Consider the following 26,411-nt stretch of genomic DNA (forward strand, 5'->3'; position numbering starts at 1 on the left):
TAGGTGGTCCGATTTTGCCTCGATTACCCCGTAGGCTTGACCGCAAGAGACCAGTGGCCGCGTTTACCATCACGTCCATGGCCCCCAAGAAAATCTCGGAGCCATTTGCCTTGTTGACCCACTGGAGGACTTCTTTGCCCATTGTGCAGCTTCAAAATGGGATGCGGTAAACGGTTGATACTTGGCTGAATTGCATCCATTGGCTTAGTCTAAAGACTCCAAGACTCCATCTTAAACGATGCCCGGCATCTTCGTATGTATGTAAATCCGACATCAGGAATTCGATACTGTCGCTGGGACTTGATCCCACGTGGGCGTAGACATCGATACGGATGGTTTCTTGACAAAGTTAATCCGTGCGATCAATGGTCACGATAAATGCTCACCGCCTCCGTCACCGCCCTACCCCGTGATCCCCGCAAACCCGACCCTGCTGCCTCAGGCGGTCAGGCCACAGGGCTCCCCAAGTGGCGTCATAATCGGCGGGCGGTGAGGCGTTGGATACGCGGCCCTTGTTCTCGACTCTCTCCATCGTCGGGTCTGCGAATCCCTTTCCTTGCAGCGTTTCATTGTTGCCTGTCATCTCTCTTCCTCTCGGTCATCTACATTTCCTCTGATGATCTCTTTGCTTTTTCCTTAATATTGACGTTCTTTGATGTCCGCGATCTCGCTTGACTGGACTTCATTCCGCTTCCTCCCTCCTCGTCCCCTCTCCTGTCGTGGATCCCGCATCCCCGCCCCCGGTGTTCTCTGACGCTGTACGCCTAGGTGCCCTGCACTTTCACCACGCAGGGTAATGTGCTAGGGTACTTTTTCACCCTGGTCGTTGGAGAATGTCCTTGGATGCAGCGTCTCTGCCATCCCCGCCGGACTTTACGCCGTGGGAGAACTCCAACCGTCCCGTTCCCCGCGGTAGCATGCCTCCCAGTGGAGGGGCCAGTCCTAATGGCAACCATGCGCCCCCCGCTGGCGCACAGCCACCCATATTCCCCAATATCAAGGATCTACAGGATCAGGCGGCGGCCTTGGACGTCAATGAGAAGACTTCGGTAAGTCTTGGCTTCGTTTACACCGACTGACGTGAAGGTGGTTCGCGCGGTCCGCTAACGTGGCTCAATACAGATAAGCGACTTGCTAAGAAAGGCCCGGGAGGCTATCGATCAAGCGAGGACCCTTGTGGATTTCGATCAACTCGACAAAGCGTACGTTCACTACCTTCGAGCGTCCGAGATCACCGTCAACCTCATCCCTCGTCATCCCGACTACCGAGTAGCTGTGAACCAACGCCCAGGCTGGTATAAAGAATTCGCAAGTTTGATGATGGTACGTGCAACGTCCGATGTCTGGTGGTATAGGCGGGTGCTTTTGCGCCTGCTCTGTAGTAGGTGAATGGACTTGCGACTAACCCATCGGGTGTAGGCTGTGCGGACCAAGCAAGGGACGATGGACGACATCAAGCATCAAATCATGGAGGATAACGTTCGAAGTAACGTTCCACCTACTGCTTCCCCGAAAAGACAGTCTGTATTCCCCACATTTGAGATGCCATCTGCCGGAACGGTTCAAAGCCAGTCTCTTCGAGGTCGCCAGGACCAAGTCGATTCCAATGGATTTCGCCTGCCAAGCCCGTCGAAATTCCAGCAAATCTCCCAGGTACAGGCAAACCTGAATCGGCATTCAACTCCCGTAGATGATGTACTTGCCCAGCGATTTGCCCGGCTGCGCGCGTCGCCTCCTGAAGGCTCCCAGAGCGCAACGACGAATGGAACTAACTATACAAGCGGGACGGACCCAATGCCTTCGGCGGAGGGATCTAATGGCGATTACCCGCCTCGCCCCCGGTCGTATATGCCCGATGGATCGCCACAGCCCTCCATCCTCAGTTCTCCGCAAAGGCGGCCCTTGGGGCCCCGCACCATGGGTACATCCCATGCTGCCCCTGCTTTACCGCCCAAGGTACCGCTAGTGACAACTTCACTCCCTCGTGCCCCAGACCCGGCTTACAGTCCGATCTGGTCGGTGCCATCCCAGCCCCAGTTGCATCCTCCGAGGACCTCGACGGAAAGCTCGCGTCCAGTCAATCCAAGATACTCCCAGTTGTCTAACCCTAACTCTCCCCGCGGGAGTCCGAGTCGTGACGACAATCCCTACAGATCCTATACACCGAACGGTATCCACCAGGCCAAGGAGCTTCAAAGCAGCACTGCCGATCTTCCTCTCACCCCCACGGTTAGCGCTCACGATCTGCTCGACTATCTTCGGAGATACAATGTCATGTTGATTGACGTGCGCCCTCGAGACCAGTTCGACCATGGCCACGTTTATGCAAAGTCGATCATTTGCATCGAGCCGGTGGCCCTGAAAGAAAATGTATCTGCGGAAGAGCTTGAGGAACGTCTGGTGGTATCACCTGAGCATGAGCAATCGCTGTTCGAGCGGCGCAATGAGTTCGACCTGGTGGTGTACTATGACCAAAGCACGTCGTCGATCAGCTACCTCGCTGGGTCGCCCGTCGGAACCACCGCGCCTCATCTCAGGGCGCTTCACGATACGCTGTACGAATTCAACGCGTACAAACCCTTGAAAGATGGGCGGCCTCCGGCACTCCTTCTCGGCGGGCTAGACGCGTGGATTGATCTGCTCGGTCAACAATCCCTTGCCACATCGTCCACTGCAGCGGTGATGGGTTCTCTACAGGTAAAGCGACCCGTCGCAAAACCTGGGCGACCATTAGGGAGAGTGCCGACCATGGTCAGCGCCAACTCCAGTTTAGAAGTGAGAAAACGGCGACTTCGGGAATACCGGCCTCTAAATCCGGAGGAACTTACAGCGTGGATGGAACAGTCAAAGGTTGAAGAAATCGACGCGAGCGCCTATGCCGAAGAGGTACCATTCACCGAAGAGCCGGAACAGGAGGAAGGAGACGAGGCCCAGGCGCCGGTGTCGCCCTTTGTCCATACCTACGAGGACTTTCTGCGCCGTTTCCCTGAGCCACACACCATCCAACAGTCCATGGTGGTGCCGCACGTACGGCCAGCTGGAACATCAGCCCCCAACTACGCGGCTTCGGCCCCTGTGGTCCCATCTCGACCGCCGCCTGCGGTGCCGCGCCCCAGCTACAGTGGTGTCTCAGAAGGGCGTCAGATCCAACCCACCCTGGAGCGCCAAAATTCGGCCTCCAAAACTGCCCTCTACACCGCGAACAGCCTGCTGCACAGGATCAAGCTTCCCCGGACCGGTCTGACGAACTTTGGCGTGACCTGTTACATGAACTCCACCATCCAATGCTTGAGCGCAACGGTCATGTTGAGCAAGTTCTTCCTTGACAATCGGTTCCGGTACTACATCCAAAAAAACTGGAAGGGCTCGCAAGGGGTCATGCCAGGGCTCTTCGCGAACTTGGTGCGGTCATTGTGGAAGAATGACGTCGAGGTGATCAAACCCACCTCGTTCCGCAACTTCGCCGGGAGACTCAATCAAGAGTGGGCCATCGACCGTCAGCAGGACGCCAAGGAGTTTTTTGATTTCGTTGTGGACTGCTTGCATGAAGACCTCAACATCAATTGGCAGAGAAACCCTCTGCGGCCGTTGACCTTTGAAGAGGAAATGCAACGGGAGCGGATGCCGGTTTCCAAAGTCTCGAAGATCGAATGGGATCGGTACCGCCATCGCGAAGAGTCGTTCATCTCGTCGCTCTTCGCGGGTCAGCACGCCAGTCGACTCCGATGCACCACTTGCAAGCGGACCTCCACGACCTACGAGGCCTTCTACAGTATCAGCGTGGAGATTCCACCGTCCGGTACGGGCGACATTTACCAGTGCCTCCGCAGCTACTGCCAAGAAGAGATGTTGAGCGGCGACGAAGTATGGAAGTGCCCATACTGCAAATGCGAGCGAGTGGCAACGAAACAAATCATCATCACCCGAGCGCCCCAGATCTTGGTCGTCCACTTCAAGCGATTTGCGGCGTCCAAGACTCACAGCGCACGCAAGATCCACACGCCGATTGAATTCCCGTTGCACGGCCTACGGATGGACGATTTTGTTTTCACGACGCCCAACTCGTCAGCTCCGGACAAAACCGGGCCACATGACCCGTTGTCGCCTGTATCTCCCCCCTTCACGTACGATGCCTACGGCGTGCTCCGCCACATTGGGTCCTCCATGGGCAGCGGCCACTACATCTCGCTGGTCCGAGATGCACAACGCCAGTGCTGGCGGAAATTCGACGACGAGCGGTCAACAGATTTCAACCCCCGCGACATGCGATACAAAGACCGTCTAACCAACGAACAAGCCTATATTGTCTTCTACGAGCGGGTTCCTGCGAAGTGATGGTGATCCCAATTGCTGTGGATCGACGTCGCACGACAACGTCGAGTTCCCCCATCCTTTTTTCCATTTCCTCCTGTTTACTTTTCATTTATTTTTCTTGCCTAACGAAAGTGACGGCAGATATGTGATACACGACAAACGAAATTTTGCATGTAGCGAATGCCCTCATTGTCTTGGATTGTGCTCTTATATCCTGTTCTTAGCTATCTCCTGGCCAGCCGCATGTTGATTTTTGTAAACCATTTGAGCGGGTCCGTTTGGTTTTTGCCTGTTTTGTACATAGGTTTTTGGATTGTTGGACTTGAAGAACGATAGTATATGTATAGACATTTTCCCAGTGTTTTACCACAATCATTCTATAAATAAGCGAGTGGGTCTATTGTACTAGATATGCTCAGGTGAGAGCGGAGAGATAAAGTCGATTCTGCCGGCCAAATGTATTGATTCTCTCCGCATCATATATATCTCTGACTTTTTCTTCCCCGCACGTCACTTCCCACATCTATTTGTTTATTCCCAGGTCTATCAGCACAGAACGATTCGACTTTTTGAGGTACAATCAAAGAAATAATATCCTCAACTGATATCACGCGACAATGTCATCGACCGACCCCGCACGAGCCAAAGACAATGACTCCGAAGAAGAAGACTACATGTCAATGATAATTGATGAGCCCCAAGAAAAAGAGACCTTTTCCCAGAAAAAGCGACGACAACAGCGAGAGGTACGTATCAACTTCAAATATCAATAAGCCAATCTCCTCTGCAAGGAGCTAATAAGTATCTCCAGGCCGAAGCCCGCGCCCGAGTCCCCTCCAAAGCCGAACGCGCCGCCGAAGAAGCCGCCCGCCGCGACGCCGCCCTCGCAACAAGCACCCTCAACCCATCCAACAAGGGATTTCAGATGATGGCGAAGCTGGGATTCAAGCCTGGTCAGGCGCTGGGGAAGCAGCCCACGCCGCAGCCTGCGACGGGGGAAGAAGCGGGTAAGAAGGAGGGTGTGGAACGGGAGGCGCAGAAATTGGCGGTGCCGCTGGATTTGATGATCAAGGAGGATCGGGGCGGGATTGGGCTTGACAGTGAGAAGAAGCGCAAGTTTCGGGAGGAGGCCGCTGAGGTGGCTAAGAAGGTTAAGCAGGAGGAGGGCGATTATCGGGATCGGGTGAGGTTGGAGAGGGAGATGAGACGCGCCGAGGCGCAGTTTCATGCTGCGCAGAAGGTGGCGGAACGGTTGGATGGTGAGGCGGAGGGGGAGGGAGAGGGGCCTGCTGCGGCGCTGGGAAGTGCGGATGATGGGGCTCGTTCAGAGCAGCGGGAAGATGGCGATGGGGAAAAGGGCGAGACCTCGCCGGACGAGACGGACGCGAAATCCAAGCCCAAAACACGAGTCAAACCGACGGCGCAGATCAACGTGCTGTACCGAGGACTCGTACGAGAGCGCGAGGAACGCGAGCGGGCCGTACAGGCTCGACACATTCTGCAAACGTCGCTACCGTCATCTTTCTTCCCCAGCTCGCGGTTACCAGGGTATGAAGATTCCACGCTGGAGCCGGACGACCACGAGGCACTTGGGAATACGAAGCCCGATTTGTCGCGAATTCTAGAGGAAGAGACTGAGGAGGAAGACCCGGAGCTGGACGAGTTCAATGCGCTTGAGCCGCCCGAGAAGTTGGCGCGTGTTGTGCAGTATTTGCGTGAGAAGCACCGGTATTGTTTCTGGTGCAAGTATACCTATGAGACGGATGAGATGGAGGGGTGTCCAGGGTTGACTGAGGAGGAGCATGATTAATGGATGCGCTCATACGTTCTCTATCAATGGGCGGGTTCTGGGGCCATCTATCCTAGGTAGGGTCGGTTCACGGATCTAGGATGTAATAAGCAGCGAGAGCTCAAGCCAGGGTGATCCGGCCTATCAGATGTGCAGCTTATGGCTATGATGAGTACATCATCGTTCAGCAGCACGGCTTGAGAGCCAGGTGGGATGGACTGCTCAAGTCCAGCTGGCCTTGACAATCCGCATAACCCTAAGTTTGATATGAGCTATGGGGTAGGACCCTGGCCTTGTGCATTATCGCTGCCCATAAGTCTTTGAACTTGATCATGAATTAACACGTCTGATGCAGGCGTTTGAGCGCTATGCGGGGTGAACTAGATGGCGTTCAGTCTACATATCTACTACGGATGGCACACATACCTACTATGGATAGCATACACACGTACTGGGAAAGTATAGGACTTGACATTCATCAAGCGATGACCGAACATCTGCTCATGCCACAACTAGATACTCCTAACATTACTAAACAATCATGGACTGAGATACTCTACAGCGATTCTACAAAAAGAGAAGTTGAGAAGGGAAGTTCATTTTCACACAAACAAATGAAAACATGACATGATATCAAATGAGCTATCCCAAGCAGATACATAACAAGACATGAAAAGAAACAACACAAAACATGATCAAATCAAACACCACACTCCATACAGGGACAATTTAGTAACCCCCCAACCCAAATCTCAACAGTAATCCTCCACGACGGCATCTAAGTAGGTGCTTGCCGTATTGCAAGCAGCTTTGTCGCCGGGGGTGTAAAAAACCGAAGCTAGAGTTTATTAGCCAATACTCTTCATACACCCAAAGAAGGAAAGGATAAGAAGAATGAAACTCACCATCAACCGGCAGATCCTTCGACGGATCCCTAACAACAACCTGACTCTCCTCAGCAGGAGTCAACTTCCCCTCACAGTCAAGCTGCTCCGTCCCCTGGGTGGTCGAGTTCCCACCCAGCCAGATATCCACATGCCAGATGTGGCTGACCCAGTCGGTCTTGCACTGCTCGCAGTAGTCCTCGTTGATGAGGTACTTGCGCAGGTACGGCGAGTAGACGACTTCGCAGTTGTTGAGCTCCCCTGGGGCCGTCGCCATCGTCAGGGGGTTGGCGAAGGTGCCGATGCCGCCGGCGCTGGTGCCGCGGCCGCAGTCGTGCATGATGTCTGCGCCTGGTGGGTCGTTGTCTGGGTATCCGTAGAAGGTGTAGGATACCTTTGGGACAATGGTGCAGATGGACGACTTTTTGGTGGGGTCGTTGTTATTATTGTTGTTGGTGTTAGTGGGGTTTCCTGGGATGGTGGTGTTGGTGGTGATGTCGTTGGTTGTGGGAGTGGAGTTGGTCTTGTGCTTTTCATGAAGCTTTTTGATGTCATCCCATTTGCAGGAGATGACGATGATGATGACGAGGAGGATGACAATGGGGAGCACTGTCCAGATGGCGCAGCAGCGGCTTTTCTCCTTGATCTTCTCGCGGGTCTCGCTCGAGATGGAGAATGGGTTTTGGAACTTCATTTTTGAGGCTCGGTTTATTGATGTGTATATATATGATGTGTAGCTGGTAGCTGATGAATAGAGGTAGATGTATGAGTTGATGAAGTTACGATGAAGTTTAACTAGTGTGACGTAGATTGCAAGCGAAAGTACGAAGAGTCTGATAGACGATGATGGATAAGCGAACGATGGATAAAGCAGGTGGATGGAGGAGGGAAGAAACACAGTTGAAGGCTCGGGGGGTTTGAGATTCTTATATAGGTCTCTGTGAAGAAGGTTTGAAGCTCGTCACTCACACGACAATGTCGAAGGTCGTGGATCACGATGGACTCGAGATGAAGCTTTTTGTCCGTCAGGTGGACATCAACCAATGCGAAACTAGGTTGGATGGCATCATCATTAGGACACCGATACGAAGATATGCTATGAGTATAGTACCGCTCAGGAAAGCATCAAGAAAGGTATAAAATACTGCTAGAGCATACCATTGTATGTTGGTTGAAGTTGAAGTTATATTCACCCGAGTTAGGGCTAGAAATCCCAGATACCCAGCTCTCGATATCTTAGTTGTAGCCACTCAACAACTCGATAATCAACAAGAGAGTATTCTATCTAGACTACTCCAAATAATCCATTCACAGCCACTCCCTCAAACCCTTCACCAGATGGAGTCACCTTCGGGGCCTTTTTTGCAGAGCCAATCCAAAGCAATGTAGGTCTATATTGTTCTTCCCCACATTTCAAGAGATATTTTCAAAGCTTACATGGCTTACATGATAGGAACTAGTGACTAAAGGTCTCTCCAGTGAATATAAACACACCATCAACAGTTATATGGCTCGCTCCTGGCCCGCCTGCCTCCCAGGTAAATGTATCTAACTAGCTGGCGGTATCCGGTAAAGAAAATAAGCTTCTCTTCTTTTCTAAGCTTAGATACATCGCCCCTTCCTGTCCCACGTTTAAGCCGGCGGAGGTGCCGGAAATGAACCTACTCTATTGATAGTACACTCTCCTCGGCATAATCAACACCACGATCCAAGCAGCCTGAGCATGCCTCCTCCTCCAAGCGTGCTTGTCCCAGTAGGCACCTGTATAGTGACTCCTTCTCTTTATTCCTCCTCGTTATCTTATATGTCAAATCATATATCTACCGCAAGAGCCGTCTCAAACACGTTATCAAGTTGGTCGTAGATTTTCACAGAAGATCTGTACTGGGTGGCAGTTTCCCAAACCCAGGTGAGCACACCTAAGTACATACCCATTCTTCTCAGTGATGCCAGGGTGGAATCCGAAAGAGCAGTAGTACTATCGATGTTGACGAGACTGAATAATTACATAGATCCCCCTCCCGGGTTAAAATGCCCCTCTACAGTAAGGTCTAGCCTGATTACGATGGGACGAATAACGCTGATGGGATGATTTCGTCCTCACCACGATATAGACATGAGACATGGAGTTTGTTAGGACAGACTGGGGAGAACAGTGTCGTAATAGTGACTGCGACAGCTATCATGGACAATATGGATGACGGACAAGAGTCATCATACTAAAGTATACGACAACCAGCCCATAATATCCGCCCCAAAATCATAAGTCATGTCAGAGAATCTTCTAGTCATTGTCAAATTTCTATACATGCATTGACTAAACTCCACTATGAGATCAATATATACAAGTCCGCTCTCGTCCCATCTAATGCTCAGACACGAACACACCGGCCATACCCATACCCTAAACAGATTAGTTAGTATATGCGATATGTCTGAGGGTAAAATGTAGATACGTACAGTTCCCACGCACATGGACGTGATAGCCACGCGCTTGTTCTGGCGGCGCAGCTCCGACAGCGCGGTGACGACCTGGCGAGCGCCGGTGCAGCCCAGGGGGTGGCCGAGGGCACTGTTGGAATTAGTTTTTTTTTTCTTCTCGAAAAAGCTGAGGGAAAGAGGCAAGAAGGACGTACATTGCACCACCGCGGGGGTTGACCTTGGTCTCGTCGAGACCCAGCTTCTGGACACAGTAGGTACCCTATAAGAAATGTTAGTAAAACCGTGTAATCCGATACTAGAAAGAAGATATTCTCACCATCGACGCAAACGCCTCGTTGATCTCGAAAATATCAATCTCCTCCTTCGACAAGCCGAACTTGGTCATGATCTTGGGGATGGCGATGGACGGGCCGATGCCCATGATGCGAGGCTCCAGACCCGCGACGGTCGCGCCGCAGAACTTGCCGACAATGGGCTGACCCAGCTGCTCGGCGCGCGAGCGCTTCATGAGGATGAGACCGGCCGCGCCGTCGGTGATCTGGCTGGCGTTGCCACCGGTGGTGATGCTAGGCTTCCACTGGGGGAAGGCAGGGCGGATCTTGCCGAGGCCCTCAGCGGTAGTGCCGTAGCGGATGCCGTCGTCGCGATCGACGACAACGTCCTTGACCTCGCCGGTCTTGGGGTCCTTGACCTGGGTGCGCACGGGTGCGATCTCGTCGCTCGACCAGCCGGCCTTCTGGGCCTGCTCGGCCTTCTGGTAGCTCTTGGCGGCGAAGCGGTCGAGGGCCTCGCGCGTGAGGTTGAACTCCGCGGCGACGTTCTCCGACGTCTGGCCCATGGGCTGCTGGTTCTGCGAGGCGATCGGGTGGTTCACGATCTCCTGGCTCATGGCGGGGGCGCCGCCGTCGGGGGTCGTGCTCATGCTCTCGGCGCCGACGGCGATGCCGACGTCGATGGATCCGGCGATGATCTGGTTGGCGATGCTCTGGATCGCGAGCAGGCCCGACGAGCAGAAGCGGTTGGCGATCGAGGCGGCGGCCGTCACGGGGAATCCGGCGGCCAGGACGGCCGAGCGCGCGACGTAGGCGGACCCGGGGGCCAGCACGTTGCCTACGCAGACATCCTCCACCAGGTTGGGGTCGAGGTTCGAGCGTTCCCGCACGGTCTAATCCATCAGTATTGCTCTGGTCGTCAGGAGAGGGGATCCGCAGTGCATACCGTGAGCAGCGACACCAGCAGGTTATCGATGGTGGTATCCTTCAGTCCACCCTTACGGGCCTTGGTGAGCGGCGTCCGGACGGCGAGGGTGATGACCTGTATCCCAACATGTTAGCAATCCACCGTACAGGCCATACAACAGGAAATAAAGGAGTACCAACCACATCGTCGGGGTTCTTGCTCAGGAGATGCTGACGGGCACCGGCCCCACCGGCGCCAGAGACCTGGTTCGCGATGGAGGACAAACGCTGCTGAGGGGAAGACATGCTGTATTCTCGAACTGACTATACAGGAGGGTATAAAGATGAAAATCAAGGGGTATACAATCGCAAAAAGGAATCAATTAAGGAAGGAGAAGGGGAGAAAAAAAGACTTCCCCAGATTCCCCGCAACAAAGCGCGAGTAAATGTCGAAAAGCAACCGCGGTTGAAAAGTCACGGGCGCAAAGGCCGAGCCGACTAATCGGGGTCTCAGCCAATCGGAGGTGGCGTCTTCGGCAAGCAGAGCCGGATGGACCTGCCGATGTGTAATTGTTGGTAAGTTACCAAGTGTCAGTATGTGTATTTGTGTATTCGAGAGGTCAACACGGTACCATACATACGCTTCAATGAGCCTCGGCTGTCGGTCGATCTGTCACGGCCTCAGGCACCGTACAGGCACCGTACAGGCACCGTACAGGCACCGGTCTGAATCTCCGGATGCCGAATGGGCCTCAGGAAGGTTCATCCAGATGGCATGTTGTAGAGTATTGAACGAGATGAATAGAAAGGAATCATACAAACAAAGCCATTGTTCAACGGGTATCTACAAAATACTGGGCATATAAACAGTCCAGGTTTATCCCCATCCCCCCAATGTCCAACTCGACCGATCCCCACCCGCGCGCAGTCCCGACCGTCGATCGGGGACATGTCCGTGGGACTCGAGATCCCGACTGGCCCCCGCCAGTCCGTGTTGCAGGTACTTCTCCCGCTCGATCTCCACCACCCCGCGAATCTTAAGGCTCGTCGCGAGACTGGCCCCCGCCCACGCGCCCAGGGATTCCACCTCGCGTAGGACGCCCTGAACCGGGGGCTGGCTGTCCTTGTCCTTGTTCCGCTGGAGCTTCTGCTCGACCGGGTCGATCTCCTCCTCCGCGACAGCCGGGCTCTCGGTGCCATGGGCCGGGGAGGTTGCGCGGGGGGCGAGACTCAGTCGTTGCAGCTGCTGCCGTTGCTTCTCGATCGCCTGGCCGCGGACGGCGCTCCACCCGTACTGATCGAGCAGAGACGCGACCTCGGCCAGGACCCGCGATCGGATCCCCGCGACGTGGGACCCGCCCCCGACAAACACGATGCGGGACATGCAGAGGCCACGCGCATCCGGGGGCAGCGCCAGAAGCGCGTGGTAGACCAGGAGCGGCAGCGATTTTTCCTCGTCGTCCAGTTGGTTCTCCGCGACGCCGTCCGCAAAGAACACATCTCCCACGGGGCTGGCGAATTTGGCAAAGGGGACGTCTATGTAGGTGGAAGGGCTGGACGGGCATGGGATCGAGACGGTCTTCTGGAGGACGGACGAGAGTTCGGGGTCGTCCCCCCGAGGCCTTGCCCAGGCAAATCGACTCACCACCTCTTCACATAGTTCAAAGTCGGCCGATATCTCATTCGCGGGTCGGGGCGGTGCGGTGCCTTTGGGGGAGAGCGCCGTCAGCATCTTCCCCGTCTCCTGCAGTAGGCGCTTTGTAGCGCGCGTGCTCCGTTTCGTCGCCACTTCTCGGTATTCGTAGACCCCCGTCACCACGGTCTCCGCCCATCCAATGTCGACCACGAGGGCGGACCGCAGCCCAGCTGCCAGGACCGCCATGGCCGGCGTCGGTAAGAGGGTGATGCTCGGGAAGCGCCACCGGCTGAAGAGAGACGACAGGAGTGCGGAGAGTAACGGGTACGGCATCACCGAGGGCAAGGATAAGACGAGCCGCGACGTCCCGGCGTCCGTCAGGAGGTATTTGTTGTATGTCTCGCGGATCGTCCGCTCAATGCGATCCTCGACCAACCCAAGGTCGAGGTCACGTAAATCCATTTTCCACAGCTCATAAGCGCTCGCCCAGTCCTCCGGATCTTGGGAGCCTGAGGCCGCTGTCACCCCGTCGTGGGTGGTGTGCAGAAAGCCTCGGTAGTCCCCCGCCCGGCGCGAGTCCTCAGGACCGCATCCCACGACACACATCGGCGCACTCTCCCCTTCAAACCCCGCCCGCAGCCATCGCGAACCTATCTCCAGGATGATCGCATCTTCCTCCCCACGAAACGACGAATTTGCCGACGACGAGCTGGCAAAGGATGAGTGGTTGGTGCGATGCGGGGGGGTATTAGGCGTGGTTGGTCGCCCGGACTGGCTATGTCGGAAACTCATGGGGCCGTCCAGACGGTACAAAGTATTCCGGAGTATATGAGGACGATAAGGGATTCGATAAAGGTGGTCAAGGTTGGTCAAGATCGCAAATCGCGGTCAGTCGGAAGCGGTCCCTGCCACATTCAGGTCCAGACGCGCGAAGGGAATCGGGGACGCAGAGTGATCAATGGGGCCATGCACAACTCATGCTTCCTCTACCGACAATTGACCTTGACAGGGAATGATTTCAGAGTCCACCGGCGATGTAGAGCAAACATTCATCAGATTGTATAGATGGGACATAGGAGGTGAAGCGGTGTTGAGAAAACAATTGACCCACGTTAGCTGGTGTTTATCATGTTTGTTTACGCTAGACCATTTTGGGCGACTATACATCCAAGCCTGACTGACATCCTGCGGTGTCATTGAATTACTAGATATAACAATTAGTACAGTTGAGACTTGTATATGCTTATTTGGTTGATTAAGTAGTCGATGTGATGTAAGCGTAGAACGGACATAACTTTCCCCAGTATAGGCTCAAATATACAGCACCTAAGGGCTACGTCTCGATACGCAGAAGGGAAGAAAAGAAGGAATATTGAAGCTTGTCGTCTACCAAATACCATTAGCTAGCTAGATACATATACTCGAGAGATAACTCAAAGCAGGAGCGAGCGGCATAATGTTGAGAGCCGGGATATACAAGATACAAACATGACAGCCACTGCACTAAAATACAGTGTCGGTATTTGATCAAGCTTGGTGTGACCGACATGCCAACAGAAAATAAACGTAGTATGATACTTTCTGATGTAGCCTATTGTCAGAGATTTTCCTATCACATTAATAGAGGCTCGCCGGCGCTTTATAATGTCTGCTCGCTCTAGGCCTTTTGCATCCAATGACGAGTCCGCTGCAGGGGCTTACTACAACACTCAGCGAGACAGCTTGAACGACCGTTCCTATCTCACGTCCGCGATAGGTAAATGGGAAAGTCGTTAGAAATGAACGCCGTTTCCGGCTCGGGGGTAGACAGAATTCGATAAAAACTCACCAAAAAGATGCGAAATCGATGGAAATTATGGCGCACGATAACTCCAACATGAAGCACCCTCCAGGGCTCAATTCGATGACTTATCAATTCTCTATGTATAGAGAGGCTCGACCAAGTCTTGTCGGATCCACCGTTCTTTGGGTTGGATGGGGGCTTCTTCTTGTAAACCAATCTTGAGGTCTCGTCTTCAGACAGGCGTGCTGTCTCAAATCTTTTCTTTTGCTCGTTGAGAGATATGACCGTTGTCACCATATTGGGGACCATCTTGTTCTTGTGGGACTTACGGTCTCGTTCCCAGTGGATTTTAATCTGACTCACCTCCCAGACACGCCGTTGCTGGCGCCAGGTGGTCATGACAGAGGCATATACAATCTTAGCTGCCGTCCAATTCATGTGTCTTTACCCTGATGTCGAACGCGACTCTGAGACGATTCAGGTGGAAAATCTTGTCCCTTTAATATTGGCAAACTTGATGCGCGGATACTGGGATGATTAGTGTGAGATTAGATGTAGATAGAAGCGCCCTACAAGTTGCTCTAGTGTGTGACAAAAGCATACCAGGTTGAAGACAAGCATCTCCATATCATCCCCTACTGTTTCGTGCAACACGATATATGGGCCCTAGTATCCACAGTCCCCACGATGAGACATTTTCGGAGTGACTCTTGACCTCACTCACGGTAACCTCCTTTTCCGGATCTTTTCGCAGTTCCACCTGGTTCCGGCCAGCTGGAATTTCCTAACTGGGAAATGTGGATAGAACGCACAGTGGCAAACCCTGAAGATCGCTATGACATAACTTACACTTATGCCAGCATAGATTGAGTCAGCAGCTCACAATGCCCTAATGCATCCGAATCCTCACGATCATGCTTATCGCAAGTATCCCTGCTGGTTTGCAATGGAAATTATAAATCCAAGTGGGAGGATTCTCGCGCTAGACTTTGAACAGAAAGGTAACAGGCGCACCGTGCGAGCTTCCCCTCCGGATGAATGCTAAAACGGGTCTTTTTGCGGCAACCGCGTGTTCAGGAAGGGGCCGGAGAGCTTATTCAGCCTCGTGTTTGTGCAGGGAATTAATCAGCGACCCCACCTCGGCCCTTCGCTCGCCCTTACAGTCCACAAAGTCTTCTCAGTTCTGACTATTGTCGTTCTTTCATCTCCGATCACCGGGACCCACTTCATCCTAAGTCTTGTCCCTCTTCCTGCTCTCTCTCTCTCTCTCTCTTTTTCTCTTTTCTTTCTTCCTCTCCCCACTTCCATTGACACTCCCCGCCTTGACGTCGAAATTCCATCCACCAAATCGACCCCGGATACACACCTCCTATCGCCAAATTCTTTACTGTCCACGATTACACCGCCGCCACTACACCTCCAACCCCCGCGAGGCGTCCGAAGTCGTTGAGTCATCTCACTGAGAGACGTCGAACAACCACTTCCATCCTGACCAACGGGTCCGACGAAGCCGCGCAGTGTGAATTGAAGGAATTTTTCATTGCTTGGAGGACAAATTGTGCGAGCGAGGCTACCGCAGCCGGAAACCATTCATCATGACCGAATTCAATGGCCGCCGGGCCCCGAACTTCTCCCAATACTTGGAAGATTTGAACGCCATCCCCTCTCCCTACGACCAGGCCCTGCAGCAGCAACAGCAACAGCAGGACGTGTTCAATGTCGATGCCGACTTGTCACTCTTCACCAACACCGAGTTCTTCGACTTTGACAAGTTTGGGAGTTTCGATCTCCCCGCTTTTGATGCGGTCGAAGATGGCAACTCCAAGAAAGGAAATAAACCCGAGAATGCACAGAGCTCGGACATGGATTTCTTGAATCTCCTTGGTGGTAAGTGGAAGATTTCCTACAGATTCGCGGCCGTTATCTTGGGGTCGTGCTAGGTGGACAGACCACAGCGTGTTTTTTCCTTTTTTCCGTTCTCTCGAATTGTTTTGGTGGGGACCAAGGGCTTCGTCCTTGCGAGACCCCTCGTTTCTGGCTGCTCTAGCTGTTTCGTCGAGGGTTTTTTTTTGCTTTTCTGCGCCAATCTTCCCTTACTGGGTTACCCTTTATACTAAAATCCTTTGCCTTGCACGTCGAAATATCTAATCCTGCGTGCATCATCTCCCTGGGTTGTCATTGGCTCTCAGAATGGGTCCGGTGCCGTGATCTAGCGATGGCTTGTGCCAACGTGCATGAGCCCTGCGCCTGGCGTGACCAACCCTCACTATGGCGCCATTCCACGTGACGCCACGCAGGCCTTTGTTTGCTCCTCTGCATCTATGCCTATTTTGGATTTCCCCCACCCAGAAATACCGTTGTCTTTGTTTTGCTTTTTGTGGTCTTGTCTAGCACGATTGATCCGGGATATGCCGCCATGGACAACGTGGCCATGGGTTCTAACTCGTTACAGATGGACTGGGCAACAACATGCCGGATTACTCCGCCCAAGAATTTAGTCAAGTCAACACACAGCCGTCGTCCGTTCAGCAACATGCGCCCTTCCCCGAACCGCCGTCGGTCGCTGAGTCGGTGACTACCCACAATGCTCCGAGCCAGTCGCTCTCTTCAAACCCCTCGCCTACTTCGACGACGTCGTCACAGGCCTCCACTCCCAAGGTTGCCAACTCGTCCCCGGCTCCGGCTCCGGCCCCGAAGCGCAAAAACACACAGAAAACTCCCGTGATGACGGTCGAGGAGGCGTCACTACACGCGGCCGAGGAGGACAAGCGCCGGCGGAACACAGCTGCCAGTGCCCGGTTCCGCGTGAAGAAGAAGATGCGTGAGCAGGCGTTGGAGAAGACCGTCAAGGAGACCACGGATAAGAACAACGCTTTGGAGGTCCGGGTCACCGCCTTGGAGCTGGAGAACCAATGGTTGAAGAACCTGATCACTGAGAAGAACGGCAACTCCGAGGAGGGCAAGACCTCCGAGCACGACATTGCCGGCATGTTCAAGAAGTTCCTTGCGTCGCAGAAGGCCAGTATGCAGGACAGTAGTTCCGATTCCAAAAGTGGCGTGGGAACGGCGTGAGGTCGCCACCGTGCAATCTGCTCGTTTTCTGTTTCTCGTTCATGCGTCTTTATTTCCAAGTTCTTGTAGATGTTATCTGGCGGCTTCATCTTATTTTTTGTATATTTTCTGGGGTTACCGGAGAGACTGGGGTGGCGTCTCATGGGGATTAGGTATGAGTGATGATAATGAACCCAATGGAAGGGATATCTCCATTTCAGTGGTCTACTACTGAGTAGTTCTTGTACCTCTAGTCCGGCTCCGAACCTATGATACAAATTCTTGGAGCTGTAGGCCACCCGTTATTTGTCTTGAAGACGGCCAAAGCAAGAGTGCATCATGCGGAGGATCACCCGTCTATCCATCCAAGGTCGAAGCCCTCCAGACGTCCAGCGTGGACGCCTCTCGCCATGCTTGAACTAATACCCATTGCGGCCTCCTTGCTGGGAGAACTGTTGGTGTCCTTCGTCGTCCGCCCTTCTTAATTTCTCCCACTCTTTCTGATTCCTCGCGTTTTTCTCTTTGTTTCGGGTTACTCTATCGCAATCTCTCGAGAGGGTGGGCCTGAGTCGGCGGTACGACACCATGTAAATCGCTGTTTGTGGTGGCTCTCTTAGTGTAAATCAGAGGAGGCGCAGAACTTTTTCGATGGAACAGTTGAGTTTATGTGTATAGAGATATGGATGAGTGTTGAGGGTCATGGGCTAGGGCTATACTAAACCGAGTACATACTGCGGAGGGATCCAACGCCGTGACCGAGCAGACTACCAAACTAGACCATGAACCATAGTTTCCCGAAATCCACAGATACTTTTTATCTTTATTTCGAGTGCCTACAATCATTTCAATTAATCATTCAGACCAAACAACAATACAATAGAACATGTAGTAGTTATAGTTGTAGATTGGACAATGCAAACACAACAAACACCCACCAACTGACGATCTCCGCACTCCACCTCCACCCTCCCCTGCGTCATACCTCTGCCAAAAGGCTCCTCATGCCGCCAGAACGCTCCAATGTCCCGGTGAAGCTGTCCTTGCCTCTGGTTAGTCTGCCTGGAATATCCACCGCCTCGGAGGGATCCCGGAAACCGTATTGACACACCCAAATCCAGCAATACCAGCAGGACATCTTCACCGAACTCCGCACCGAGGATGAGCTCGTCATCCTGGCTCGGGGGCTGGGTATTTTACGCCTGGTGACGAACTTGTTACACTTTTATGATGCGGCTGGGAATAATCTCGTCTTGGTGGTGGGTGCGGATGATCGCGAGAATGAGTGGATCGGGGAAGGTAGGTTGGAGTTGGCATGTGTTAGGGCGTGGTGAACATCGTGTTGATTTGGTTGTTAGCGCTTGCCGAACACTATGCTATTAGCAAGACCCCGATGGCTAGGGGGTTGAAGGTGATTAATACGGAGAGGGCGACGGTGTCGATGCGGTAGGTTCGAGTGTGTGGGTGATTCGTGGGGTAAAGATATTGATTGTTGTATAGGGAGAAGATCTATGCGGAGGGCGGTGTTCTGAGTGTGACTTCTAGAATACTCGTCGTGGATCTATTATCTAGTATGATGGGCTTGTTGATTGGTCTGATCTCTGTGATGCTGATTGTCTGTCAGAACTCCTTGACCCTCAAAAGATCACCGGGATGATCGTGCTTCACGCCGACAGGTGGGCCATCCCGTCCGACACCAAAGACATCTACTGATACCCGCTAGAGTCATCGCGACCTCGACGGAGGCATTCATCATACGCATTTTCCGCGACAACAACAAAACCGGCTTCCTGAAAGCATTTTCGGATCTGCCCGAGCCGTTTACAACGGGCTTTGCTCCGCTTGCCAATTCCCTTCGTAATCTGTTTCTCCGCAAAGCTTCCCTGTGGCCGCGGTTTCATGTCACCGTTGCCGAGTCTCTCGAAGGGCACCGGAAAGCGGAAGTGATCGAGCTTGAAGTTCCCATGAGCGAGAAGATGCGCGAGATCCAAAACGCGGTGCTGGAATGCGTGGAGCTGTGTATTGCGGAGTTGAGGAAGGCGAATGCTGGACTTGATATGGCGGAATGGACGCTTGACAGTGCGCTTCATAGAAGTTTTGATGTCTCTATACGCCGTCAACTCGATCCGATTTGGCATCGCGTGAGCTTCAGGACTAGGCAGATTGTTAGTGACCTGAGTGATCTACGCGCGATTTTACAGTGGGTGGCCCCGTTTCGCCCGATACTTTCTACCCGTCTGTGTTCTGACTGGATGTTAGTGCCCTGCTCACGTACGATGCTGTCTCGTTTGTCAAGTATCTGGACACTATCGTGACCGCCCATTCTCCGCCGCCGGGATCGACGAAGCACAACTATTCGCCGTGGCTGTTTCTTGATGCCGCCCACGTTCTGTTTCAGACCGCGAAGTCCAGGGTTTATCAGGGCAAGATCAATAGCGATGCAGCCATTACCTCGACCAATGCATACATTGACACGCTCCAGCCTGTCCTGGAAGCCCAGCCCAAGTGGGAGGTTCTGGCGGATGTCCTGGCGGAAATCGAAACCGATGCATACCTCAACCCACTTCCGGCTGATGAATCCAATAGCACGGTGCTCATAATGTGCACCGACCAGAGGACATGTCGACAGCTTCGGGAATATCTCGGCACCATGCATGCCAGCGTGGAAAGCAAGAAGCCCGTGGGTGCAGATGACGCTGATGACGCGCCAGAGAAAAAGGGCTCTGCGGATGTGCTGATGCGTCGAAGACTAAGGGAGTATCTTGATTGGAAAAAGACTTTGTCCAATATCAATAAAAACCTCTCAGTTCAGCAGAATGGCGATCGACAAACTGGAGGAAGCCGAGATTCTCCCGCTCCCGCCAATCTGCCAGGGAGAGCTCCGCCCAACAAGCGACGCCGGGTCCGTGGCGGCGGAGCGGTTTCTTCTGCTGCAGGTCGGGTGCCAAACACTAGTGTGCAGACGGATGTGGAGCAGCCTGGACAGGTCACCGAGTTGATAGATGAAGTTCAACCGACGGAGATTGAAGAAGCGCAGAAGGCGGAGATCGTCATCGACTTCCTGGACGATATGGAAGATTATTACGAATTATACGACATGAACGACTTGGTAATGGTGCATCCCTACGACGGGGACGTGGATGAACACATATTGGAGGAAGTTCGGCCGCGGTACATCATCATGTACGAGCCTGACCCCGCGTTTATCCGACGAGTCGAAGTATACCGCAGTTCTCATGCGGGCAGGAATGTGCGTGTATACTTTATCTACTATGGGGGATCCGTAGAGGAGCAGCGGTATCTCAGTGCTGTCCGACGAGAGAAAGACTCATTTACGAAACTCATCAAGGAGAAGAGTGTATGGCTATCCATCAACCCTTACTGCATACCATTGGCTCACATCGATCACAGAACATGGCTGTTACAATCACCCACGATAGAAGCGCTGAAGACCCCCAAGAGCAATTCCTCCGAACTGTCAATACCCGCATTGCAGGCGGTGGTCGATTAGCTGCCACTGCAGCGCCGCCTCGCGTCGTGGTGGACGTCCGCGAGTTTAGGAGCGCCCTTCCGTCGTTACTGCACGGAAACAACATGATCATCGTACCCTGCCAGCTCACCGTTGGCGATTACATCCTAACGCCGGACATCTGTGTCGAGCGCAAATCCGTCCGCGATCTGATCACCTCGCTCCGAAACGGGCGACTCTACAACCAGGCAGAGACCATGCTGCAGCACTACAAGAACCCTCTGCTTCTCATTGAATTCGACCAGAACAAATCCTTCACCTTTGACGCGTTCGCGTCCGCTTCAACCCCCGGCACTACATTCCTCACCGACTATGGATTCTCCTCCTCCGGCACAGGGACCACGACCCCGTCGACCAGCACCTCCCTGGTCAACCCATCCAGCCCCAAGTCCGCCCAGCACCTCATCGTCCTGCTCACACTCACGTTCCCACGCCTTAAAATCATCTGGTCCTCCTCGCCCTACCAAACAGCCGAGATCTTCGCCGAGTTGAAAAAGAACAACCCTGAACCGGACCCTGTCCGCGCCGTCCAGATTGGCTTAGATATGGATTTTGGCGCTGATGCCGATCCCGGCGACATTATGGCTGCTGCGGGCGTTGAACACCGCACTTATAATCTCCTTCCCCAGGATATGCTACGGGCGGTCCCTGGCGTGACCCCTCCGGTTCTGGAGCGTCTGATTGTCGAAACAGACAATATCAATGAGATTGCCAATATGAGCGTGGAACAGCTTGATCCTCTGGTAGGGATTGAGGCTGCGCGCAAGATCGTGGGGTTCTTTCAGAAGAGTGTTTTTGAGGAGAACTAGATATTGTATGAGGGTAATTACTACAATGAGAACTTTCAATTATATCTAGAGAAAACAGCATGGATGATACATGATGCGATTGTAGCAGTACTGCTAGTAGAGTAGCGTTGATGCCTGACTGCCTGAACACAACGTCATGCGTTGCCCGGGCGGGGTTTCCAGCTGACTGGATCTTCCCCGACATCAACAAAAAACTTCCCCCTCCTCCGATAACGACGATCATTCCCCGTCCACCGATGTGGCTTGACCGCGACAATGGCTTCGTATGACTCTGTCCTTTCTTCCCAGTATAGTCAGGATGCAAGGAGCTGTATAATGAAACTAACATGTGGTTCAAACCTTTAGAAATATCCTCCAGTTCCCATTTCGACGCTCCCACACCGTCTCCTTATCCGATGCCATCACGCAGTACATCTCGTCGAAATATGACCAGCGCCCGGATATGTTCGCGGATGATCTTTTGATTCTTGATCGTTTGCGGGATGAGGCTATCAATGTGCTGGAACCCCATGTGAGCGGGATCAGCCGGTTGGTTACGTACGCCGCGCAGTTGAAGTGGCTGGGTGGGAAGTTTCCGGTTGATGTGAGTAGACGGGTTATTCCGGGAAGCCGAGACTTAGAGCTGTAGGAAAGAGGAGGGGGAGGGGAGTGAAGAAAGTTATGTGGACAAGCTGGCTAATGCGATGGTTGGATGTTAACAGGTCGGGGTAGAATTCCCTTGGTTTCCCGCGTTTGGGCTGAATACGTCGCGGCCAGGTATGGATTGCTCCTATTTGAATTTGTGTTGTTCTGCTTGGATTCAGTGGTGAGGATCAATGCGCTAACTTCCATTGCTATCTCCAGTCTCGCAGAACAATATCCGCTTTGAACTGGCGAACATCATCTTCAACTTGGCAGCGCTGTACTCGCAGCTGGCGTTCGCGGTGAATCGCACGACGGCCGATGGGCTCAAACAGGCTTGCAACTACTTCTGCCAAGCGGCGGGGATCGTGGTGCACTTGCGCGCGGATATACTCCCCGATCTTCGCACGTCGCCGCCGGAGGACATGGACGAGATGACGCTGCTGAGCTTGGAGAAGCTGCTGCTGGCGCAGGCCCAGGAATGCTTCTGGCAGAAGGCTGTCAAGGACGGGTTGAAGGACGCCTCGATTGCTCGGCTGGCTGCTGTGGTGTCGGACTTTTACGCGGATGCTGGTGCCCACGCCGTCAAGTCGAATGCGATCAGCCCGGAGTGGATCCACCACATGACCGCGAAGCACCATCATTTTGCTGCGGCAGCGCAGTACCGACAGTCGTTGGATTGCTTGGAGAAGCGCAAGTACGGCGAGGAGGTCGCGCGCCTCAGGGACAGCGTGGCGTGTGTCGACGAAGCGCTGAAGGAGTCGCGGTGGATCAACCGGACCGTGCTCGGAGATCTGCAAGGGTTGAGAAACCGAGTGACGGACGATCTGAGACGGGCGGAGAAAGACAACGACGTGATATACCTTCACCCGGTGCCTCCGAAGTCGGAGTTGAAGCTGCTTGATCGTGCGTGCCTCGTTGCGGCCAAAGCACCGTCGCAGGTGACCGATGCGATCTCTATGCTAGGCGATAACGGGCCTCTGGGGCAGCCGTTGTTCTCCAAGTTGGTCCCTTACGCTGTGCACATCGCAGCGAGCATCTACTCGGATCGTCGGGATCGGTTGGTCAATGAGACGATCATTGGCGAGCTGGAGACCATGACAGACAAGCTGCGGGAGTAAGATCCAACCCTCGAGATAACTCTTAAACTATGCTGACCAGATGAAGTTTGCTGTCGTCGTTGAACCTCCCCGGGTCGCTGCAGGCACTCGAAAAGCCGCTTGGGCTACCACCAACCTTGGTGTCGCACGCGGAAGAAATGCGCCAACAAGACGGCTTCTACCGGCTCCGTCGATCCATCGAAGACACCGCCACAGTGAAGGCGAATGATAAGGCCGTATATAACGAGGGGGTGGAGCTTCTCGCGGCAGAGAAAGCCGAAGACGATGCTTCGCGCCGGCGATATGGGACGGAACGGTGGTCTCGGGACTCGTCCGAGTCGGCCGCCGCAAAGCTGTACAAAACGTCTGGGGAAATCGACGGCTACTTCACGTCGGCGCAAAGCAGCGATAATCTTGTGGAACAGAAACTCCGTGACTCGGAGGCCGTCTTCAGGGTACTCACTGGCACCAACCGTGATCTGGAGATGTACGTTCCCAGCAGTCGGAGAGCGGCCATTCCCCCGGAGGTCGAACAGGAGTCTTCTCGTCTCCGTGGATGTTTGAGCGATGTGAGCCGACTAGAGAGCCGACGGAAGCGACGCGCACAAGCCTTGAAAGATAAGGCGCGGTCGGACGATATCAGTATGTATTCCCCTCCCCAGTTTTCCCCTGAGTGGCGCTCACCATTGATAGGTCGGGCCCTTCTTCGGGAAGCCGCCAGGCTGGAGCGCGAGTTCCCCATGCAACCGATCTCGGCAGGCCAATTCGAGGAACTATTCGAGGACCAGCTGCGCACGTATGACTCCGACCTCGCCATGGTCACGCAAGAGCAGCACGACCAAGACCAGATCGCGGCGCAAGTCCGGGAAGCAAACCGGGCATTCACGCGGGCGCACACTGGCGACGCCTCGACCAAGGAGCGAGAGAAGGCGCTGCAGGAGCTGGAAAACGGCTACCTCAAATACAAGGAGATCATATCCAATATTGAGGTCGGACGGAAGTTCTACAACGACTTGGCCAAGATCGTCGGACGTTTCCGCGACGACTGCAAGTCATTCGTGCATCAGCGCCGAATGGAAGCGAGCCAAATGGAGTCGTACGTTCTTATCAAACCATCCATCTCATCACGCACTAATACTAATTCAACCAGGGACATCTCCAGCGTGACAGCCATGGCATCATTGAACATCTCCCCACCACACCTCCGACCTTACAACAACGCGCCGCCAGCTCAGCCCATACCCCAGCCGGTACCACAAGCCGCACCACAACCCCCTCCCCAGGTGGTCCATCCCCCTGTCCAGCCACCTGTTCAACCCTCGCCGGCGGCACGATCTGAGCCCCTCACGGCACCGCAGCCAACTCGAGCCAATTCTCGACCCCCGATGGCGCCCGGGATGTGGAATCCCGAGATGGGCATCCGCTTTGGCGGACAGCCTGGGACGTGGGATCCCAGTAAGGGAGTGAAGTTTTCTTAGACTAGATCGTGTATATAATGACTTGCATCTATACCTGGCTAACCTTTGGTCGGTATGAATATCTTTCCTGTGTTTATTTGTTGGTATCCCTGTGTGGGTTGAAGGACGTATCTGGTTGATGGTCTGGAGTTAGCGCCGCAGGCGTTTATTATGCATTGCATTCTATCGTCGATAAACGAGGCGAGACAGAGCGCTTAATCAAGTATGTTGTTATCACCAGGCTTAATAGAAGTCCCTGTTTGGTAATATTTGATTGTTTCATTGAAAATATCAAAAGTGCTATCTGGACTTTGATGTGGTTTAAATACAGTCTTAGATGGGGCGGTTAGGGCTATATATATATTGACCCCATTAACTTACCACCTTTCTATAAACTTACCAATTTTGCGAGTATACCTGCTCTGAAGTCGCTGTCTCTATGGCTACTACATATTTGTATATCTGGAGCTACTTCGTAGGAGCGATTTGAAATGATACGTCAATCACGCTGGGAGTTGCTTGATGCGGCGTGCGCCAGGTTTGCGAGGCTGACTGTCCAGACAGTTCGTCGAACCGCCCGTGATGGAGAATATTACGTAGCTACAAATCCCCTGGAAGGCAAAATAGTCACTGTGATGGCTTTAAAGCTGTCTAAAATATCTATGTATCGACTGTGGCCATAGGCTGAAACGAAGTGCACCGCAGCATTACCCGGATTTGGACTTGGACTTTCCTCCAAGCTCCTCGACGATATTCTGCGGGTCTTTCCAGGCGAGAGCGATATACCTGAGACAGGTTAGTTTGTAAAATGTAAACGTTTCGATGCTCAATCGATGGTGACATACTTGGTGTGACTTCCTCGGGCAACAATGTCCCCCTTGGCGTTGCGGAAGTTGATGGAGGTGAATGCGAGGGTTTTGCCAACTAAGATCTAGTTAGGCATGATAAAACTGTAGCAATGGTACTTGGAACCTACACTTGTCACAGCTGGCCTCCTATTGAGTTTGTCAGTATGGGTGTGTGAGGAGCTGCTGGGAAACCTACAGCCAAGATCCGGTCCCCGATTTTACCACCGGAGCTGATATACGTCACTGGGTATGACATTAGAAAGCCGGTGGGAATACGATAGGAGTTTGCGGGCAGCACTCACCGTTGAGATCAGTCGACACACCCGTGGCGAACAAACCGCGAGAGGCAACAGCCAGCGAGCCACCCAGGTCCACTGCATGGGTCAGATCATTCCCCTAGACGTGGAGGAAAAAGAGTCAAGCTCAACCTACCCATACTGGCAATGGTGCCGCCATGGAGAATATTCAAACGGTTCTTACCACATACGTTAGTGCTATGAAACTAGAATAGATTAGGGTGGAGTACCGTGTGCTCTTTCTTAACATCGAGTTCGAAGTTGACGAAGCCAGGTTTGGCCGCCGTCACTCGGAGCTAAACACGCCACCATCAGCATTCTAGGTTCTGACAGAGACAACCAGAGCAACAAAAGCAATCCTTGCTCTGCTTACATTATCCAGGAGCCTGTTCACCGACAGAACTAAATCAGTCGCCGTCTCCTTCGTTCACATCGGATACGCTTACCGAGGCTCCAGCCCCGAGGTAGCCCGAAAGGACTCCCAGACCTGAGATTGGTTAGTGGATGTTGATTGGATGGGGTGGGGGACTGACAGATCGGACGAAGCGTAGAGCAGGCATTATACACTCTAGATCAGAGGGATGCAGTAGTCAATGTAGATATAGATGTGAAGATGATAAAGATGGGTTGAGTATATCGAGCATAACTGTGGAGTATAACCGGGGTACATTATGCTG

The 26,411-nt window shown here is 53.3% G+C and overlaps 11 protein-coding genes across 11 annotated transcripts; 6 read left to right on the forward strand and 5 right to left on the reverse strand.

Moving 5' to 3' along the window:
* The first annotated feature begins 550 nt into the window (after nt 1-550).
* Nucleotides 551-4,633, forward strand: BDW47DRAFT_38998 (putative ubiquitin C-terminal hydrolase). The gene is made up of 3 exons (XM_024818898.1): nt 551-1,049; nt 1,123-1,323; nt 1,420-4,633. The coding sequence occupies exons 1-3, from the start codon at nt 834-836 to the stop codon at nt 4,333-4,335; spliced, it is 3,333 nt and encodes a 1,110-aa protein (XP_024671280.1). The 5' UTR covers nt 551-833; the 3' UTR covers nt 4,336-4,633.
* Nucleotides 4,634-4,931: 298 nt separating this feature from the next.
* On the forward strand, nt 4,932-6,124 carry BDW47DRAFT_126467 (putative G-patch domain protein; the record flags this gene model as incomplete). The annotated part of the gene is made up of 2 exons (XM_024816557.1): nt 4,932-5,060; nt 5,126-6,124. 2 exons carry the CDS (start codon nt 4,932-4,934, stop codon nt 6,122-6,124), a joined length of 1,128 nt encoding a protein of 375 aa, XP_024671281.1.
* A 731-nt stretch (nt 6,125-6,855) lies between these two features.
* BDW47DRAFT_126468 (uncharacterized protein) lies at nt 6,856-7,681 on the reverse strand (the record flags this gene model as incomplete). Its single annotated transcript, XM_024816558.1, has 2 exons — nt 6,856-6,941; nt 7,009-7,681. 2 exons carry the CDS (start codon nt 7,679-7,681, stop codon nt 6,856-6,858), a joined length of 759 nt encoding a protein of 252 aa, XP_024671282.1.
* A 1,623-nt stretch (nt 7,682-9,304) lies between these two features.
* Nucleotides 9,305-11,159, reverse strand: BDW47DRAFT_39007 (putative peroxisomal 3-ketoacyl-coA thiolase (Kat1)). Its single transcript, XM_024818899.1, has 6 exons — nt 10,809-11,159; nt 10,648-10,743; nt 9,746-10,594; nt 9,624-9,688; nt 9,448-9,559; nt 9,305-9,391 (listed from the first exon to the last, which is right to left on the reverse strand). Exons 1-6 carry the CDS (start codon nt 10,911-10,913, stop codon nt 9,353-9,355), a joined length of 1,266 nt encoding a protein of 421 aa, XP_024671283.1. The 5' UTR covers nt 10,914-11,159; the 3' UTR covers nt 9,305-9,352.
* Nucleotides 11,160-11,484: 325 nt separating this feature from the next.
* On the reverse strand, nt 11,485-13,290 carry BDW47DRAFT_132105 (putative actin-related protein RO7; the record flags this gene model as incomplete). The annotated part of the gene is made up of 1 exon (XM_024817485.1): nt 11,485-13,290. The coding sequence occupies exon 1, from the start codon at nt 13,033-13,035 to the stop codon at nt 11,485-11,487; it is 1,551 nt and encodes a 516-aa protein (XP_024671284.1). The 5' UTR covers nt 13,036-13,290.
* A 474-nt stretch (nt 13,291-13,764) lies between these two features.
* Nucleotides 13,765-14,796, reverse strand: BDW47DRAFT_107223 (uncharacterized protein). Its single transcript, XM_024812950.1, has 3 exons — nt 14,630-14,796; nt 14,072-14,554; nt 13,765-13,979 (listed from the first exon to the last, which is right to left on the reverse strand). The coding sequence occupies exons 2-3, from the start codon at nt 14,462-14,464 to the stop codon at nt 13,953-13,955; spliced, it is 420 nt and encodes a 139-aa protein (XP_024671285.1). The 5' UTR covers nt 14,465-14,554; nt 14,630-14,796; the 3' UTR covers nt 13,765-13,952.
* A 449-nt stretch (nt 14,797-15,245) lies between these two features.
* On the forward strand, nt 15,246-17,297 carry BDW47DRAFT_107225 (putative bZIP transcription factor (MetR)). Its single transcript, XM_024812951.1, has 2 exons — nt 15,246-15,913; nt 16,479-17,297. The coding sequence occupies exons 1-2, from the start codon at nt 15,622-15,624 to the stop codon at nt 17,096-17,098; spliced, it is 912 nt and encodes a 303-aa protein (XP_024671286.1). The 5' UTR covers nt 15,246-15,621; the 3' UTR covers nt 17,099-17,297.
* A 3-nt stretch (nt 17,298-17,300) lies between these two features.
* Nucleotides 17,301-17,873, forward strand: BDW47DRAFT_107226 (uncharacterized protein). Its single transcript, XM_024812952.1, has one exon. It carries the CDS (start codon nt 17,347-17,349, stop codon nt 17,560-17,562), a length of 216 nt encoding a protein of 71 aa, XP_024671287.1. The 5' UTR covers nt 17,301-17,346; the 3' UTR covers nt 17,563-17,873.
* Nucleotides 17,874-18,078: 205 nt separating this feature from the next.
* On the forward strand, nt 18,079-21,426 carry BDW47DRAFT_132107 (ssDNA endodeoxyribonuclease RAD1; the record flags this gene model as incomplete). Its single annotated transcript, XM_024817486.1, has 8 exons — nt 18,079-18,126; nt 18,196-18,373; nt 18,433-18,520; nt 18,575-18,645; nt 18,699-18,750; nt 18,798-19,274; nt 19,334-20,432; nt 20,486-21,426. The coding sequence occupies 8 exons, from the start codon at nt 18,079-18,081 to the stop codon at nt 21,410-21,412; spliced, it is 2,940 nt and encodes a 979-aa protein (XP_024671288.1). The 3' UTR covers nt 21,413-21,426.
* A 27-nt stretch (nt 21,427-21,453) lies between these two features.
* BDW47DRAFT_107229 (putative pH signal transduction protein PalA) lies at nt 21,454-24,879 on the forward strand. Its single transcript, XM_024812953.1, has 7 exons — nt 21,454-21,675; nt 21,758-21,995; nt 22,114-22,168; nt 22,256-23,150; nt 23,201-23,775; nt 23,827-24,229; nt 24,284-24,879. The coding sequence occupies exons 1-7, from the start codon at nt 21,668-21,670 to the stop codon at nt 24,609-24,611; spliced, it is 2,502 nt and encodes an 833-aa protein (XP_024671289.1). The 5' UTR covers nt 21,454-21,667; the 3' UTR covers nt 24,612-24,879.
* A 389-nt stretch (nt 24,880-25,268) lies between these two features.
* BDW47DRAFT_107230 (PaaI family thioesterase) lies at nt 25,269-26,344 on the reverse strand. Its single transcript, XM_024812954.1, has 10 exons — nt 26,268-26,344; nt 26,181-26,221; nt 26,108-26,120; nt 25,965-26,030; nt 25,871-25,913; nt 25,741-25,812; nt 25,635-25,681; nt 25,567-25,585; nt 25,436-25,514; nt 25,269-25,376 (listed from the first exon to the last, which is right to left on the reverse strand). Exons 1-10 carry the CDS (start codon nt 26,292-26,294, stop codon nt 25,298-25,300), a joined length of 486 nt encoding a protein of 161 aa, XP_024671290.1. The 5' UTR covers nt 26,295-26,344; the 3' UTR covers nt 25,269-25,297.
* Between the last annotated feature and the right edge of the window lie 67 nt (nt 26,345-26,411).

The sequence above is a fragment of the Aspergillus candidus genome (assembly GCF_002847045.1).
Source record: "Aspergillus candidus strain CBS 102.13 unplaced genomic scaffold BDW47scaffold_28, whole genome shotgun sequence".
In the NCBI taxonomy this organism is placed as follows: Eukaryota; Fungi; Ascomycota; class Eurotiomycetes; order Eurotiales; family Aspergillaceae; genus Aspergillus; species Aspergillus candidus.